Raw genomic sequence first — 16,064 nt, forward strand, 5'->3', positions numbered from 1 at the left:
ATTGCTTCCTCCCGTAGATGCATTTCCTCTTTTTCATTTTAGGTGCATGTGATCCTGAGAATTGCTACTGTAAAATATGATTCATGTCTGTTTGATTGTTTTCTTTTAATCTTGTGAACAGTGTATTGCTGCGTTATTTTCCAGGGCTTAATCTGGGGGGGAAGAGATCACGTAATCTCTAATCTTTTACAGTCAACTTTAAGATTTAAAAAAAATAATAATATGTGGCTCTAATGAGTGTCATCAGAATATGTTACCATGTCAGAACTGTTAACCCTTTTCGCTGGTAATGATGTGTCCCCCTTTCCCCTTGCAGGTAGCCCGGCCGAGATGTGCCAGCTGCAGCTGGGAGACAAGGTGCTGGCGGTGAACAGACACCAGGTGGCAGGCATGAGCTACACAGACTGGAGATCCTGCATGGATGAGGCTCTGCAGGATGGTAGTCTGATTATGGATATACGTCGTCATGGCCAGAACAGTGAGTCATCTCAACAATGTGTGTGTGTGTGTGTGTGTGTGTGTGTGTGTGTGTGTGTGTGTGTGTGTGTGTCTTTGCATGAGAGCAGGAGATTGCATTGAACCTCTGTAGGGGATGCATTCCTGGACTGACAGTGCTGCTTACTCTACCTGCGTCGCTAAACAGTTTTGACACTTTAAATTGGTCCGTAAACTGTTGTGAAATCATCCATGAATGATGTCATGACAGCTGGGGAAAGGACCTGTGACTTTTTTTTCCCCTCATCTAGCGAGGACACGTTGTTATTGTGTTGACCTGAGTGGGTTACTACTTTTTCTATTGTTTTCCTGTGTGCATTTCTCTCCTGTTTTTACAGTTATTTTCTTGTGATTTCTACTGGTCTTTTTCTTCTTTTTGCTGCCTCTTCTGTCTCATTAGAATTCCTTTCTGGTGTTTTTCTTCTTTTAGCTGCCTCTTCTGTCTCATTAGCGTTCCTTTCTGGTGTTTTTCTTGTGGAAACTAACGCAGCTCAGGTCCAGTCCCCTCTTGAGTGTGCTGTTCTCATAGTGTTAGTATAACAGGCTAACTTATTCCAACTACTTCAGGGTCACCTTACCTTCCCCAAAAATAATAAAACAGCCAGAGTAGCTCACTTGAACTAACACTGGTACTTGCTGAAGTAGCTAAGTGTGTTGGTGAGCCTGTTGGAAACACTGTGTGGGTTTATAAAAGCTTGAATATGCTGCATGGCTGGGGAAGGTGTTTCTCTGTCCCCCTCCCCGCTGCTCTGGGATAACATCATAACATCAACCTCGTCCCCTGCTTTAGAGGGGTCCTAATGTACACAGACGAATCTTTAGAGTCACCATCAACTGTTTAAAAGAAATGGACATCAATTCTGATTTTGAAGTGGCAAACAAGTACTACAGCTGCAGCGAGGAAAAATATTTGACTACAAGAATGAAGTCGTAACAGAATAAAGTTGTTAAATTTCAAAGAAAAAAGTTTGGTTTTAGAAAAATGAAGTCGTAATTTTTTTTTTTGAAAAAAGTTGTAATATGAGAATTAAGTTGTACCATTTTGAGAATACAGTAGTTACATTATGAGAATATATTAGTAATGTAACGAGAGAAAAGTTGCACATTTTAGTCTGTAGTTAGTCTATTTATTATTTAAAGGGAAATAACAAAACAGCAGCCAGCTGCCTTTGCTAAAGTGAGAACATCTTGTGAAGTTATATTTCATAATTCATATTTCATATTTTATAATAACTGAATACTGAAACTTTTAGCACATCAGTATCACATTGGAATAAATATCAGGACTCTGAGAATTGCACAAGAAACTGAGTTTAATTCTAAGAAGGGCCGTCTATGAGGCAGTAACATCTTATATGTCTTTTTTGACTTAATTAACTTTATATTATGACTTGATTCTCAAAATGTTGCAAATTTATTCTCAACGTTTCAAAAAATATGATGGGTTATTTTCTTCATTTTCAGAAAAGCTTCATTTATTACCAAAGTAAACACTTTGTATTCGACTTTATGGTCCCTATCTCTAGTTTATGATCCTTTTTTGAGTAAGGCATGGTATGCTTTAGGACCAGGCTACCAGTTAATGTTAATGTCAAGTGGATACTGCCACAACCTCTCTACCAGGAAAGAGAAATGTGTATCCACCCTGTCATCCAAATATGGTCACTTCTGCTTACAAACTTCAGCTCCAAACTTCAGGGTTCCCCCAACCAATTGATGACCTCACAGTGGTCACGTCCACTTCTTTTATACAGTGTATAAGATTCACGCCTACACAACAAATACTTACGTGTAGTGCACAGTAAACCAGTTTGAAGTGTCCACACACATCCTTTGCTTTGCCGTTTGAATTGTCTGCGTGCAGACTGGGACAGAGATCAACCTTCCCTGCCATTTAAAAGCCATAAGATCATCAATCTGACCAGTTCGGATCATCCAATACTTCTAGGTTCCTCTGACAAAAACATTGTCAGCCCCAGCCTGGATTTCACCTCTCGCATTTCCCCGGAGAAAATGCCATCCAAAGACACTCCCACCCACCAAGTCATCGTAAGTGACCCCGAATGGCTCCGATTTCATGATGTTTTTTTTTTTTATTATTCCTATATTGTTTCCCGGGTCGAGTCTCTTTTAATGAGCAAACAACATGCTGTGTCTCCCTGCAGGATGTGGCTTCAAACGGCGTTAATGGAGGTTTCCGCGAGGAGTCGGTGACCATGAGGAACAAAGGTAAAGAGCAGAGCGAACAGTGCCAAAGGTTATGAAATTGAGCCCGGTGAGCTGTACTGAATACAAAACGGCACAACTAGGGGACTGCATGTATTTGATTTAGCTTTGGGAGAAAGTCTTTGCAAACACTGGACTGTTGCAGATTATACTGATGGATATTTTCTGTGTCATGTCACAGAATGTGAGATGAGCAGTCTAACCCCGGATCCTCCCTTCACATATAGACAGTAACAGATTAACTAGAAGCACGGTGAATGGCACATTTTAATATACAGAATTATAGATCTAAAAGTGGCTTCTGCACAAACGATTGACAACTTGGGAACTATTTATCAACAGCAAAACAAAGCTTAAAGACAGGTTGAAAGTCAAACCAGAGATGGATCAGTTGAACATCAATGATATTGGGCGATACTTGACATTGGCAAATAATATGGCATGCACCAATGTCAGTAGCCTACAGTATGTATATCTGTTGTGTCACCTCAATTTAATGATGGCAAGCCAATACACTTAACAGCTGATGCAGAGGAGATGTTATTTATTAGGCAGGAGAATTCACCTGTTGGACGAGTGTTGGGAGTCTTTCACTGTCTCTGAGGAAGATCACTGACATGCAGTTTGTAGGACATGTTCCTCCAGTGACATTTCAAGAGGAGATAATAATAACAACAGTTTTAAATACATTGAATCTCATAACTCATTTGAAAAAGAAACACGAAGACGTAATGATAAAAAAAACATTGGAAATGTCAATCGTCTATTTTCAACATGGGTATCAGCCCATCGGTGCACCTCTACTCATTATACTCTGGATTTCTCAGATGCATGGAGTTTGTGCAGTGGTATAGTGTCTGCTGAGTAAATTTGTAGATACTTGACTCCACACGAGGAAGATTCAGGAGACCCAGATGGCTTAAGTTGAAGTTGTTTAAATTTGACCCGCGAGGAGAAATGACATGAGCAGCACACAGACCGACCCACAGGCTTCATATTTATGCTACAGATGACGCTAAAAGTCAGGGACATGTTACCCTTCCTACTCTACATAAAACTTGAATGTGGCGTTAGATGCCATAGATAATGGAGAGCAGACAAAAAAGGCAGATATGAGGGCAGACAAAGAGACCTTGGTTGTCTTGGTTACGGCCAACCTTAGAATTAGAATACAAATGTTAAGGCCCAACTATAGGGACAAAAGTGGAAGATAAGCATAAGCACACGCAGCATGACCTGTACTGAAACCATGTGAAATGTTCGTCATACCAATCAATTATAATCACATTTAAATTCAATGATATATGGAAAAGAACATTTACTGAATGAGTAGCTCATGTATGAGTGTTATAAAGTGGATATCCGCTGGTGAAACGTGTTAATCTCATCAATGTGCCTCACTTTTCCCTGTTTTCTATCCCTCATGTAGAGTCAGAACCCTTATCTCTGAAAAACTTAAAACGGAGGTCAGAGTTTTTTGAAACAGGTAAACCAATCCGACAGAATGACTTGGTCTTTGGGGTTGTTTTCCTAGAAGTTAGAAAGAGTTCTGTGTGCAATCTGGCGGCTGGGTTTTTTCTGTGCTTTTGTTTTTCTCGCTGAATTTCCTCCCGATTCCTACGGGGGAGTGTTGCATGTTTTTCCTGATCTGTCAAAGCCTCATGTTCAATTGATAACAAGTCATTATCAATTGATCGTGAGCTGTCAAGATTGCAGTGGGTTTCCTCACTGGCTCTTCTTTTGGGGGAGCTTTTCTGTTTTTCTGTCTGGTGTCAGAGCTTAACCTGTTGTGCTGTTGCCCCCCCCCCCCCCCCCCCCCCCCCCCCCCCCCACTTTCCCCCCCTTTAGGTGGTTCAGGGTCCAGTGTCAGTGCGCTGGTCTACCTCTGTGGTAAACAGGGTTGAGTTTGCAGTGACCTCTTCACCTTATCTTGGTACAAACTGGGACTCTGACATGCTTTCAAAACCTAGTGAAGGAAATCCAGTGATATTTTAGAGAAATCAAACTCTTCCAAGGCAGTAAAAGAGATAAAGATAAAGATAAACTTCACTGATCCCCCATGGGGGAAATTATTTTCAGCTCAAGAAACAGGAATATAATTATCAAAAATAACAAGAAGTTAAAAATCCAAAGTTTGTTTTGCATAATTTTTATTGTAAAATATAGCTGAAAAATCCTCAATTTAGTATCAGAATAAAGTTCAACACCTATTTATTGGCAGGGAAAAACAGACAAATTAAAGAATATATATATTAAAGAGTCTGAGCAGCATTTCAGAAACATTTCCAGAGTACCAACCATAAACACAATTTTTTAAATCCTGTTGTGTTTATGGTGTTTTTTTGGATTGGTGTGCAGGCTTAACACCCGGTTGCACGGTTTTCACTTTGCATGAAGATAAAAGCATTCCCCGTTGCTCTCGCTGACATGCATGTATTGAAGTGTGTGTTTCAGCCTGTCAGACTGGCTGCATTGCACTTGTGTTTTTCGCTTCTGCATGCTGCTAAGACGTGTGATGTGTTTTTTTTTTTTGTTGGTTTGATCTTGTTGTCCTCACAATCAGTTTATTGATTTTCCTATTCAGAACCATCGGGCCGGCAGCCAATCTAAATGTCAGCAAGTGGGAGCATTTTGAATAGAGAGAATCAATAAGTCGTAGTGGGCGAAGTTTGACCTTTACTCGAGGCTTGTCTGAAACATCAATTACTGTTAAAACGGTTTTAAATGATGAATTTGTGCTTCACTTGGAAGAAAAAAAAATCGGGAACTTTAATAGGCTTGTCATCTGACGTGGCCTCGAGGTTAACTCGGTTCTGTTGCTCGGTCTATGCATGCGTGATGTATTGACTGATGATATGTCTTTCTTTTAAAGGAGGATCAGAGTCTGTGATGCCAGATGTGAGTATAACAATTACTGCTGAAAGGACTTTTATTTGTCTTGTTTTGTTTTGATTTCTCTCGATACCACAGTGTTTTATCAACGTCACATAGAATGCATTACTGGTTTACTTCAAACGCCGCTCCACTCTGCCTCTTAGACCTTTTAGTCGTCCAATTACTCAACAATGTTGATCGCGGGGAGCTATTTTATTCATGTATCTTAGCTAATGAAAAGTAGAACACTCAAGGGTCCGAGGATACATTGTGGTTCGTGGCGTACAGCAACTAAAGATGAAAAGAGAAGCTTCATATTTGGCTAGATAGAATTGTTAAACATGCGCATGTTGTTCTTCAGATACCCGTTCCTCCCATCACTACATCCTCCAGTCGCTGGTCCTGGGATCCAGAGGGGGAGCGCAGAAGACAGGAGAAATGGCAGAAGGAGCAGGAGCGCCTCCTACAGGTACATACGGGCATGCTCATGTCAGTTTATTAGGTATACCTCATTTTAAAATGAATAACTCAGTCCAGTGAAAATAAAAATGACGCTCCATTAGCATGAAGGTTACAACAACAACAATTGGTTTCAGTGGTGATTATGTTTATAATGGTACTGTAAATTACAGGTTGTTATGCTGAGAAAAAGAAGCTGTAACAAAAACAATGAATGTAAGTTAAAAAAAAAAGTGGAAGAAATAAAAAGAAACATTTCAGAAATAGAAAGAGCGAAGAAAGGGTTTAACTTTCCTGAGGGATTTTTTGTGCAGCAGTCACTGTACAAATAAAAAAAAACGATGGCAAAGATTAGAAGAATAAATCTGATCCATCCAAAAAGTCATCACAAAATCATAACATCGGGGACTGTGACCCTTTGCTGCCTGTCATCCCCCCCACTCTTCTCCCGGCATTTCTTGTCTCTCTTCAGCTGTCCTATCGAATAAGAGGAAAGAGACTCAAGATATAACTTTAAAAAATAATCACCAAAGGAAGTATAGGTATTAGACTGTATTAGTTTAAACCAGTGGTTCTCAACTGGTCAACCAACTACTCACGACCCACATTTCTTGTATTTTTCAATGAATCGTTTTATTTAAGGAAAAATTGTGGAGTTTGGACATCAGACGCTACAAAGCGTGACAGAACAAAGAAACGGAATGAAACAAACTTTTTAAAAAAGCGCTTCATAGACTCTAAAAAAACGTCTCTTGGACCCATTTTTTGGTCCCGACCCACCTGTTGAGAACCACTGGTTTAAACTTCCCTTAAAACTGAGTCCACAACAAAGCAAAAAAAAAAATACCAAAGGAGCAACACTCACAATCCATTTGATCTGACACATCTAGTTTGGAAATCTGTTGCATGCTCCGTCTGACAGTGAGACGAGTCACTGGGAGCTTGAAATGAAAGGGTTAGGGAGTCTCACAATCAGACTTCTCCTTCTCGGCTCAAAACAGAAACCTTTACAGAGACAGCTGAGGATAAAGCACCTGACGAGTATCCAACTTAAATGTAGTCGAATCCTGTCAAAACATTTTTCTGAGGCTCTATTTCTGGATAGAGATCAAAGGTGTCCAAGCGGAGCGCTGATGGAGCCGGGGAAGGCTCGTTACTCCTCCAGTGTTTCTCCCTGTTGGATTCACGGCCTGATTTTTATGATGTGCTACGGAGACTTCCAGCCGAGGGCGAGCTTCTCGAGATTTATCAGCTTTCCACAATGTCGGTTAGATAACATGCAGGGGATATGTCAGGAAGAGCCGAAATAATACAGCTGCAATCTCTTCTTCGTTTTTTTACTCATTTTCTACGCTTATTATTTGCACAATATGTTAATAAAATTCAAATACTCCAATAACTTCTGTTGTTATTTAATCATTAGACTGTGACTGTGTAGTCACACATGCCCTTTGGACTCCCCCTGCTTCTTTCATGCAAAAGTTTTTACCCATTTTTTTCCACTTTTTGCACAGTTCTGTTGTGAAATTCATATTGTTCAAAGATTTTTTTATTCATTTGAATCATTTATTTTTGTGTGGGAATGCATATTATTACATAGGTTACCTTTTGACATCCCTCTCTGCGTCTTTACTGACAAAGTTTTCAATCATTTTTCCCCCTTTCTTTGCACAATATGCTCCTATAATTCACTTTCTTTAAAGATTTAAGGGGTTGTTATTTGATTATTGATCATCGTTATTTATGTGACAGTGTGCATGCTTGTAATTAAATGTATGACATTGATCGCTCTCTCTCTCTCTCTCTCTCTTCTTGCTCTTTTCTCTCAGGAGAAATATAAGCGTGACCAGGAGAAACTGCAGGAAGAGTGGCTCAAGTCTCAGGAGGATATTACTAAGAGTGGAGACCAACGCCAGGTAACATTTTAAACCTAACATTCACAGCAGAAAAAGGTGGGAATAAGTTGGGACTCTAAGCAACAAATTCTCAAAATGAACCCAAAAAACGTAGGTAATATTGGTCTTTGAAATTGGGGTAATTATGCAGCAGTTACATAACTATCAGCTGTTGCTTCTGACTTTTAAATGTCAGTTTTTCTCATAATGGATAGTTTAAGTAAGAGCAGAACAATCGCTTATCATGTGGATATTTTCACAGGACAGAGTGTCACCTCAGGGAATAACAAAAGTTGCTCCACTTTTGTTGCACTTCCTCCTGTAGATAAGTGGAGGTCAGGCAGGCCATCATGTGTCTAATGCTTCCTCTTTTGTGTCCTTCCTTCTCCCTTGCAGCCCGTCAGCCTCGAGGTGAACAGCCACAGCATCATCAGCCCACACTCCCCTCTCTCTCCCATCAGCCACGCCGTCTCTCCTCCGTGGGAAGAGCAAGAGAGAAAGAGGAAGGAGGAGCAGGAGCGCCAAAGGCAGGCGGAGGAGAGGAGGCGAAGGGAAGAGGAGGAGCGGGAGCTGCAGCGGCTGCAGGAGGAGAGAAAGAGGAGAGAGCGGCTGGAGGAGGAGGAGAGGAAGAAGATGGAGGAGGAGCAGCTGAGGTGGCAGAGGAGGAAGGAGGAGGAGAGAGAGGAGGAGAGGAGGAAGCAGGAGGCTTTGGAGCAGCAGCGCAGGGAGAGAGAGAGGGCCTTCGAGCAGCAGCAGCAGCAGCAGCGGTCAGTAGAGACACTGCTCCTCTCACTTTACTCACACGCCTCTTCATCTGTCGTCATCGTGCTGAAAATAACACGTATAAGTGCAAAACATAACCTGCTTCATTGTGTGTGTGCATTAACATGTTTGCATGTGCTCTGTGTCTTAACCCTCGTCCCACCTCTCTTCACTCGGTCACTAAAGGGCTGCTGGCTCCTATGGCTTAGATCAGCGTGCACTGTCCTTTAAAGACAGGTCAGTACAGGAGCTCACTCTGTATCTGCTGCTATAACATCTTCTTCTGCACTGAGCTTCTATTAATGCTGTATTTGCACTCATCAAACCTCTTCTTACATCTTGTGCTTTTACCTTCACACATGCTTATTTAACATCTTATTCTAACCAGTAGGTAAACATGAAACAATGCCTCAAGGTGATTTCACCCTTTTATTAAAAATATAAGCTAAATAGTTTTATTCTCAGGTCCCCACTCTACCATGTTTAAGCAGTGAAAATAAAGCATTAATAAAATAGCTTATGAGATATTGTGATGTATTTTTTAGCTCATATAAGTAGGGTGGCCAACAAGGGCGATCGCACTCAACCCAAAAGATTTTCAGTTGAATAAACCATCTGCTTTCTGATCATGGTGCTGCCCTGCGGCCACACGGACACCACTGTGCTGTTGTAGGTTGTTGTGTGATTTGATATATCGTTACTGCATTGCAGAGCACTGTGGAGTCCAAGAATAATTTCACCCTGTGCGAATTAAGTTCATCGTATCTTATCGAACTCAGAAACGATGCAAATTCAAAAAAATCTATGCAATCATCCAGAGCAAATACAAAAAACAGAAACGTGCTGCCAATGAAAAGCATGCTGCAGAAAGATGACGCAAATGCATGCACTGAAAAACATACTGATAACATGTAAACAATGCAAAGTCAAACTGAGTACAAACCCAGAAAACAAGTACATGAGAAATGCTGCATACCTAGTCATCACAACTGAAGGCTTAAACATGCTGCCTGTTTCTCCTAAAGGGAATCTTTTTTTAGAGTTGAGTAGATGTTTATGTAAAAGGGTCTTTTAATGTATTTCTCAACAACAACAAAACCTTCTCCTGTGGGCCCCTATAGGTGGAGACTTGTGTATAATCATAAAGGAACTGTTACTATAAAACATGATTGTAAAGATGTTAAATGTGTCATCATGAGATATATTTAACTAAGTGACAAATTCTGTCTTTTGTTAAGCACTTAAAATGTCACATACATCTTCTTATAACTGCATGATAGGATGTTAACCACGCAGAGATGTGAGCTGCTTACAAGTACAAAGCAGAGAGACTTGAAGTGTTACAGGTTTTATCTGAGTAACAATAAATGTTGCTTTCAGATCAGCCTCTCCAGGTTTTCATCGCCTAGTTTACCTTTTTTTTTTTTTTTTTTTACTTAATGAGAGTTCAAATCTGTGCGCCAGAAGTTACCCTAGCAACACAATTATTTATTTTCTTTATTCTACTGAAAGTGCCAAAAAAGTGTCTAATGAGTTTCAAACCGTGCCAAACACAAACACCTCTTTCAGATAAACTGTACAGCAGGTAGCATACTAGTCATTAGAAACATTCCAAATATGTGTCAGTATATTGAAAGTGGAAGTCCTGCAGCTCGTGGGATAGAGCTCCAGCCGAGAGGAGAATTACATGTGACCTTTTCTGCAACCAGCAGAGCAGTTTCACACATTATTTTATGGCGATAACAACTAATACAAAGGTATGCTCTGTGGCCTTTTATAGAAAGAAAAAAAAACTACTGCACATTTGATTGCTTTAACGCTTCCGGTTATTTTGAACAATCTAATGAGCACTTATTTTTTGTTTGACAGGGCGAAATCCAGATCAACTCCCCAGCTCGATGAAGAGGAGAAAGCTCAGAGGAGAGGTCCGTTTCCTTTCTTTTTTTTGTGTTCTTTTTTTTTTATTTGTAATAAAGTGAACCTTAACCTGCAGGATTTGATGGCTGCAAAAGCAAAGTGAGACTGACAACATTACAATATTGGACTGTGTTTGATAAAGTACTCCATGTTTGACTGTCGCTGCACACACACATGTGGGCTGTACTCTGCTGTAGGTGTGCATGAGCATCTCGGGGGCATGGCTCACTGGCTGCTGGAGGAGCAGTTCAGGAGTGCTCGTGACTTACAGGCCCAGATTGAGCGAGCTTCTTCAGAGCTGGAGCTGGAGAGGAGAGACATCCTCAATGCCATGAGATACAGAGAGCCAGAGAGAGGTGGGCTCGGCCCCCCCGGAAAAATAAAACAAAAAACCTCCGCCTCTCTCTTTTTAATCTGAAACCAAATCAGTGCACTCCTTGATCATCTGATCAGTCAGTTGTGACAGACAGATGTGTGATTTCCTGCTGAACAATCAAATTGTAAATCAGTCAGTCAGCCGACGACACAAACTCATTGATTGCAAATTCTGTCAGGTCTGTCTGCAAGTTGGATTTTATGATTTAATTATTCTAAAAAACGACGATGTAATCAAATCAAAAACAACATCACAACTTTATTCACTTTATCCCAATCCAAATCTGATCTTTTTTGATATTATTATATTTATATTATTTGACCAAACAACAGAAAATAAAACGACAAACCGAAATCAAAATTATTTTTCCAGACCTCTTGAGAGATCGACGTCTGACTTCCATTAAACCTCCTATCATTTCATCCATCGTCATCGTATATACTTTCATCTCTCCCCTCTGGGCGCAGTGACGGGCAGCGGCGGGTTAGATAAGTTGGAGCGGCAGCAGATCCTGGATGAGATGAAGAAGAAGACTCCGCTGCTGACCGACAGCAGCTGGATCCGCCAGCGCTCTGCCGAACCCTCAGCAAACAAAGACCAGGACATGCCATCCATGCGCAGGTAGAGTAAAATAACTGTTGTGTGAAGGTGGTGGTTGGCTTTTTTTTTTTTTTACACTTACTAATATCCATTTAGCTTAATTGAAACGTTTTTGTCTGTCTGGCTCCCACTCTTAATTCTGCATTGGCTGATTTGTTTGAAGAATTAGTAAATTAACTGATAACAGTGTCGGCAGAAAGAAGTGGTAGCCAGACAGCTTAAAAGCCTTTACTAACGGGCTAACGTTGGTGTGGCGTGGGTTGGCTTGCAGAGGCGAGTCTCTCGACAACCTGGACACCACCTACAACTCCTGGCGCTCATCGTGGACACCGAGAAGCAGCTCTTCCATCCCAAACTACAGCCGCCCTCACTCTGCCCTCTCCGGCGTCACTAACTCTTACCAGGGCTGGTCAGGGTCTCACAGGCCAGTCTCCTCCACTCTGCCCTCCTCCTACTCCATGGGCTCCCTGCGAGGTGGCACAGGAAACCCCTCGGCCCCTTGGTCCCGGCAGTCCTCCTCCCCCTCCTTCTCCTCTCTGTCACCCACCACCTCTCCTGAGCCCACGTCGGAGGCAGGCGGCCCTCAGCAGAGGAGCAGGTAAAACGCTGCTTCCCCTAACAACCACCAGCAGGCCGCCTCTAACCTCTCACTGGTATACTGGGTTACATGATCAGGGTTAAGTTGGTGTTTACAACCTTAAGTTGGGATGGGAAGTGGTGGCAATGTGACTTCAGTTATTTTCCACTTGTGCATGTTTTTTAATTTGCTGTTGTTGTTTCATATGATATTCTTTAATGTAACATTCTCTACCCAGTTTCTATACAGACTTTTTTTTTTTTTTTTTTTACCCATACCTACAGTATGGGGCATGTATGTATGTTTTTTCGTCAAGTTTTGAAGCAAAGGTCTAGCACTGATATTTGAAGAGTTGAATTCTGGTCATTATTTGAGACTAATTATTCAAATACTTCAACTGAATCCTTCAAAAATAGGCTTTCAACAGAAAAAGTTCTTAGAGGCAACATTACATTTAAAAAAAAAAGAAAAAGGAAATGGTTTTAATCAAGTGATAGCCATACATGGGCGTATTTTCTTTTTTTGTAAGGGCCAAAATTAACTCAATATTAAGGTTCAACAAAAGGCCAATACTGTGGCCAGGTGTTAAACCCTGTTGTATACCTGTGTGACATTTGTTGTGTGTGTGTGTGTGTGTGTGTGTGCGTACATACATGTGTCATGCATGTGTGCTCAACCCTAATATCAAAGCTGTGCGTTCTGTAATCCAGGTCAGTAAGTGGAAAGAAAATCTGTACCTACTGTGACACCGCGCTGGGAAAGGGAGCAGCCATGATCATCGAGTCCCTCGGACTCTGTTATCATTTGGGCTGTTTTAAGGTGAGAGCTGGGCTCCAGACGGCCCCCCCCCCCCCCCCCCCCCCCCGGAGCACTTTCGCCGGCACTCCGCAACCGATCCTAAAAAAAACCTCTTTTTCTGTTTCTACTAACACCGATGAATCTCAAGATCCTGACGCACCTGTCCAAAGTAGATTTTCTGTGCCAAAACCTGTCGGCCAAACTCGTCCTTCCCTGACTTTCTTTCTCTCTATCTTCACCCAAGTCTGGAGTTGATCTTACCTGGAACTTTAGTCTTCCCTTCAGTTTTGTCTCCTTCATCTGAATCCATTCATCCTGCGAATGTTTGTCCTTTTCCCTCCATTTTTGTTCTAGGTGTTTCTCTCTGTCCTCGTTCCTCCTTGTCTTTGGACTTGGTTCCTTTGGTTGAGTTTATTTTCCGTAAAGTATTCCTTTAACTCTCGTCTTTCCTCAACTCCCTCAGTGTATCGACTGTCATTCTGAACTCGGGGGAACGGAGGCTGGGGCTGAAGTCAGAATACGAAACAAACAGCTCTACTGTAACTCCTGCTACATGCGATTCAAAAGTGAGTATGGAGCCGAAACCGATCAGCCTCGTTTGTTTTCAACTTTCTTTCAGTCTGTGATGATTTTATTTTATTTTTGTCTTTTAGCTGGCCAGCCCACCGCTATGTGATATGACCATGCTCCAGCAGATTGATGAAGAAAGTACTTGTGACAACAACCCGTGAACTTTAAAAGTGAACATTGAAGCCATTGCGAAATGGGGGGGGGGGGGGGGGCACTTTGGTTTGGAATTTACTTCCGTTTTAAAACTCGCTGATGAGAATTATATTTGCGCTTTTATTCGCGTGTGACTAAAGGGGGGTAAGCTTGCAAAGATGTTATCTACTTATATCATGTTAAGTATTACTGTTGTACAAAGTGTAAGGGTCCTGCATGCACCAGAGTATTTAATATTTTAGCTACAAAACTAGTAAAAAAAAAATTGTCAATAAGGTTTTCTGAGGCAAATTTGAGTGAATCGAGAGAGAATTGTCGAGGATTTGTGCTGGATCATCTCTTATTCATGCTTCTTCTTCTTCTTCCGCTCCGTCTTGTGGTATTAACGCTTTCGTCGACCAAGGTATTCTTATCATGTCAATGTGCCTTTTATGTCTGTAACAGGGAGAAGTAATTAAGATTGTTAGAGCTCTTTTCAAATATGTATTTAAAAGCCGTACGCTCGTCTTGATTGTTCGCTGATAAATGGAGGATTGTGCACACTAGCAGGGTTCCAGGTGAAGAATATATCATCCTGAATGGCATCGAACAGTAAACATTTGTAAATAAAACAACTAAAAAAAAAAAGCTCATCTCGTGTGTGTTTGTGTTGACTTTCTCCGACTGTGAAATCGCAATTATTCTCTGTTATGATATTGCCGGCCCGTGATGCAAAGCTTTTCCTGCCTCTGTAATCAGAAATCATTATACTCCTCTTTCTCTGCCCGTCCCCGTCCTTGTCTGTTTCTCTGTAGTGCCACAGTCGTAATGAAAGGAATTTCAATGAGCTTTTGTGCAAAAGGGGTTCAGAGGACCTGCCTGCTCTGTGTTCTCCAAAGCCAATTTGTCATGCATATTTCATCCAGTGTGCATGCATTACATTTGATTACACTTTGATAAGCTATTTTCTTAATGCATTCTGTCGTTTTCAGCCGTTTCATGAAATCATATCTGCATAAACATTATATGGAATATTCATATATGTGGGGGCTCTCCTGTTTGTTCAATCTGAAGCGCCGAAATCTTTTTTTTATTATTTTAAATCTTCCTCATTTCCCATGAATCGAAATAAACTACATTTTCTGCAACACATGGAAAAAGGTTGAACGGCGCACGAACAGGCTCGGTTTCCTTGAGGTGAAGCACACACAGCCCCTGGAGGCAGGCATCTCAAATTCTCGTATTCCTTTATTTAGATTCCTGTTGGCGCTCTCGTGGGAGGAAGAGAGTTTAATCCTTACGCTTGGAAAACAAGCACGGTCTGAATGGCGCCAAGCAGAGTCGAGTGACTAAGAAATTCTAAACCTTTCAGCATGATCAGCCGTCCCATCTTCCCCCCCCCCCCCCCCCTTTAAAAAAAAAGTCAAGGATGCAACCAGACTGATGTAAGAGGAATCAAATGGCGTGCATGTGTTTGGGCTTACAGAGAGACAGTTTTTACCTTCCTGCTCTGAAGAAAAGAGTCGGTAAAAAAGATGGAGGACAGCTGGAAGAGCTTAGACATGCTCGCTCTACCCTCCATTTAAAATAAAGTCATTCCTATCTATAAGCTCCTTTTTAATGCTCTACCACGAGAAGGAAAGACTCAAACATTTCTTCAAGAATTGAAGGCTCATGGAAAGGGTTTTTCACCCAATTGTGACCATACCAGAGTGACTGATAATCATGCAGCATTTCCTCACCACTGTGAAGTGTTCTCAAGTTTTCTTTTAAGCTTAGTTGGAGCCAAAAGAGGGCACTGTGATCTAAGATTCATGCTAAGTGAGGCTGCAGCTGTATCTAACTTGAGTTACTTGCACTTCTAAGCATGTTGCGAACACTGCATACTTCATGATAAGTACAAACATGTTGCCTTGACCACAGCAGCATATTTGCATTATAATTGTTTATTTAGATCCCCATAAGCTCCTGTATTGCATCAGTAGCGACCTTTCCTGCATAGAAAAAGCAATACTACACATCCCTGCAACATGATTCAACAATGACTGATAGATAGATAAGTACCAACTATAAGAATACAAAAATAATGTGTGTTGGTATCATTTAGACTTTTAGTTTAAACATCACTTTCTGAAATCAAACAATTTGTTTATGATTATTTTTGCAAATATTGCTAAATAATGAAAATAACTCTGTTTGAATTGTACACGGTTTCAGATTTAGATCATGTTTATTGTCCAACAAGAGCACATTTGATATTGATATAAAGGAGGAGCACACAGAAAGACACGATACAGATGGATTACATCAACAGTAAAATAAGAGCCAATTAAAATCAGACGTAAAACTCAGTCCCAATTTAAAGGGGACATATTATGAAAAA

At 41.1% G+C, this 16,064-nt stretch overlaps 1 protein-coding gene across 1 annotated transcript in view; it reads left to right on the forward strand.

Moving 5' to 3' along the window:
* Positions 1-14,195, forward strand: part of lmo7a (LIM domain 7a) — a 58,168-nt gene extending 43,973 nt beyond the window's left edge. The window contains exons 17-32 of the mRNA XM_061053212.1: positions 317-478; positions 2,360-2,544; positions 2,661-2,724; positions 4,151-4,207; positions 5,594-5,619; positions 5,957-6,064; positions 7,884-7,970; positions 8,346-8,716; positions 8,898-8,948; positions 10,581-10,636; positions 10,826-10,984; positions 11,472-11,625; positions 11,876-12,202; positions 12,892-13,000; positions 13,443-13,545; positions 13,633-14,195. Coding sequence (XP_060909195.1) covers positions 317-478; positions 2,360-2,544; positions 2,661-2,724; positions 4,151-4,207; positions 5,594-5,619; positions 5,957-6,064; positions 7,884-7,970; positions 8,346-8,716; positions 8,898-8,948; positions 10,581-10,636; positions 10,826-10,984; positions 11,472-11,625; positions 11,876-12,202; positions 12,892-13,000; positions 13,443-13,545; positions 13,633-13,655 — 2,042 coding nt within the window. The 3' untranslated portion in view covers positions 13,656-14,195. The remainder of the gene's footprint in view (positions 1-316; positions 479-2,359; positions 2,545-2,660; positions 2,725-4,150; positions 4,208-5,593; positions 5,620-5,956; positions 6,065-7,883; positions 7,971-8,345; positions 8,717-8,897; positions 8,949-10,580; positions 10,637-10,825; positions 10,985-11,471; positions 11,626-11,875; positions 12,203-12,891; positions 13,001-13,442; positions 13,546-13,632) is intronic.
* Positions 14,196-16,064: the final 1,869 nt, after the last annotated feature.

Source organism: Labrus mixtus, chromosome 13 (genome assembly GCF_963584025.1).
Source record: "Labrus mixtus chromosome 13, fLabMix1.1, whole genome shotgun sequence".
In the NCBI taxonomy this organism is placed as follows: Eukaryota; Metazoa; Chordata; class Actinopteri; order Labriformes; family Labridae; genus Labrus; species Labrus mixtus.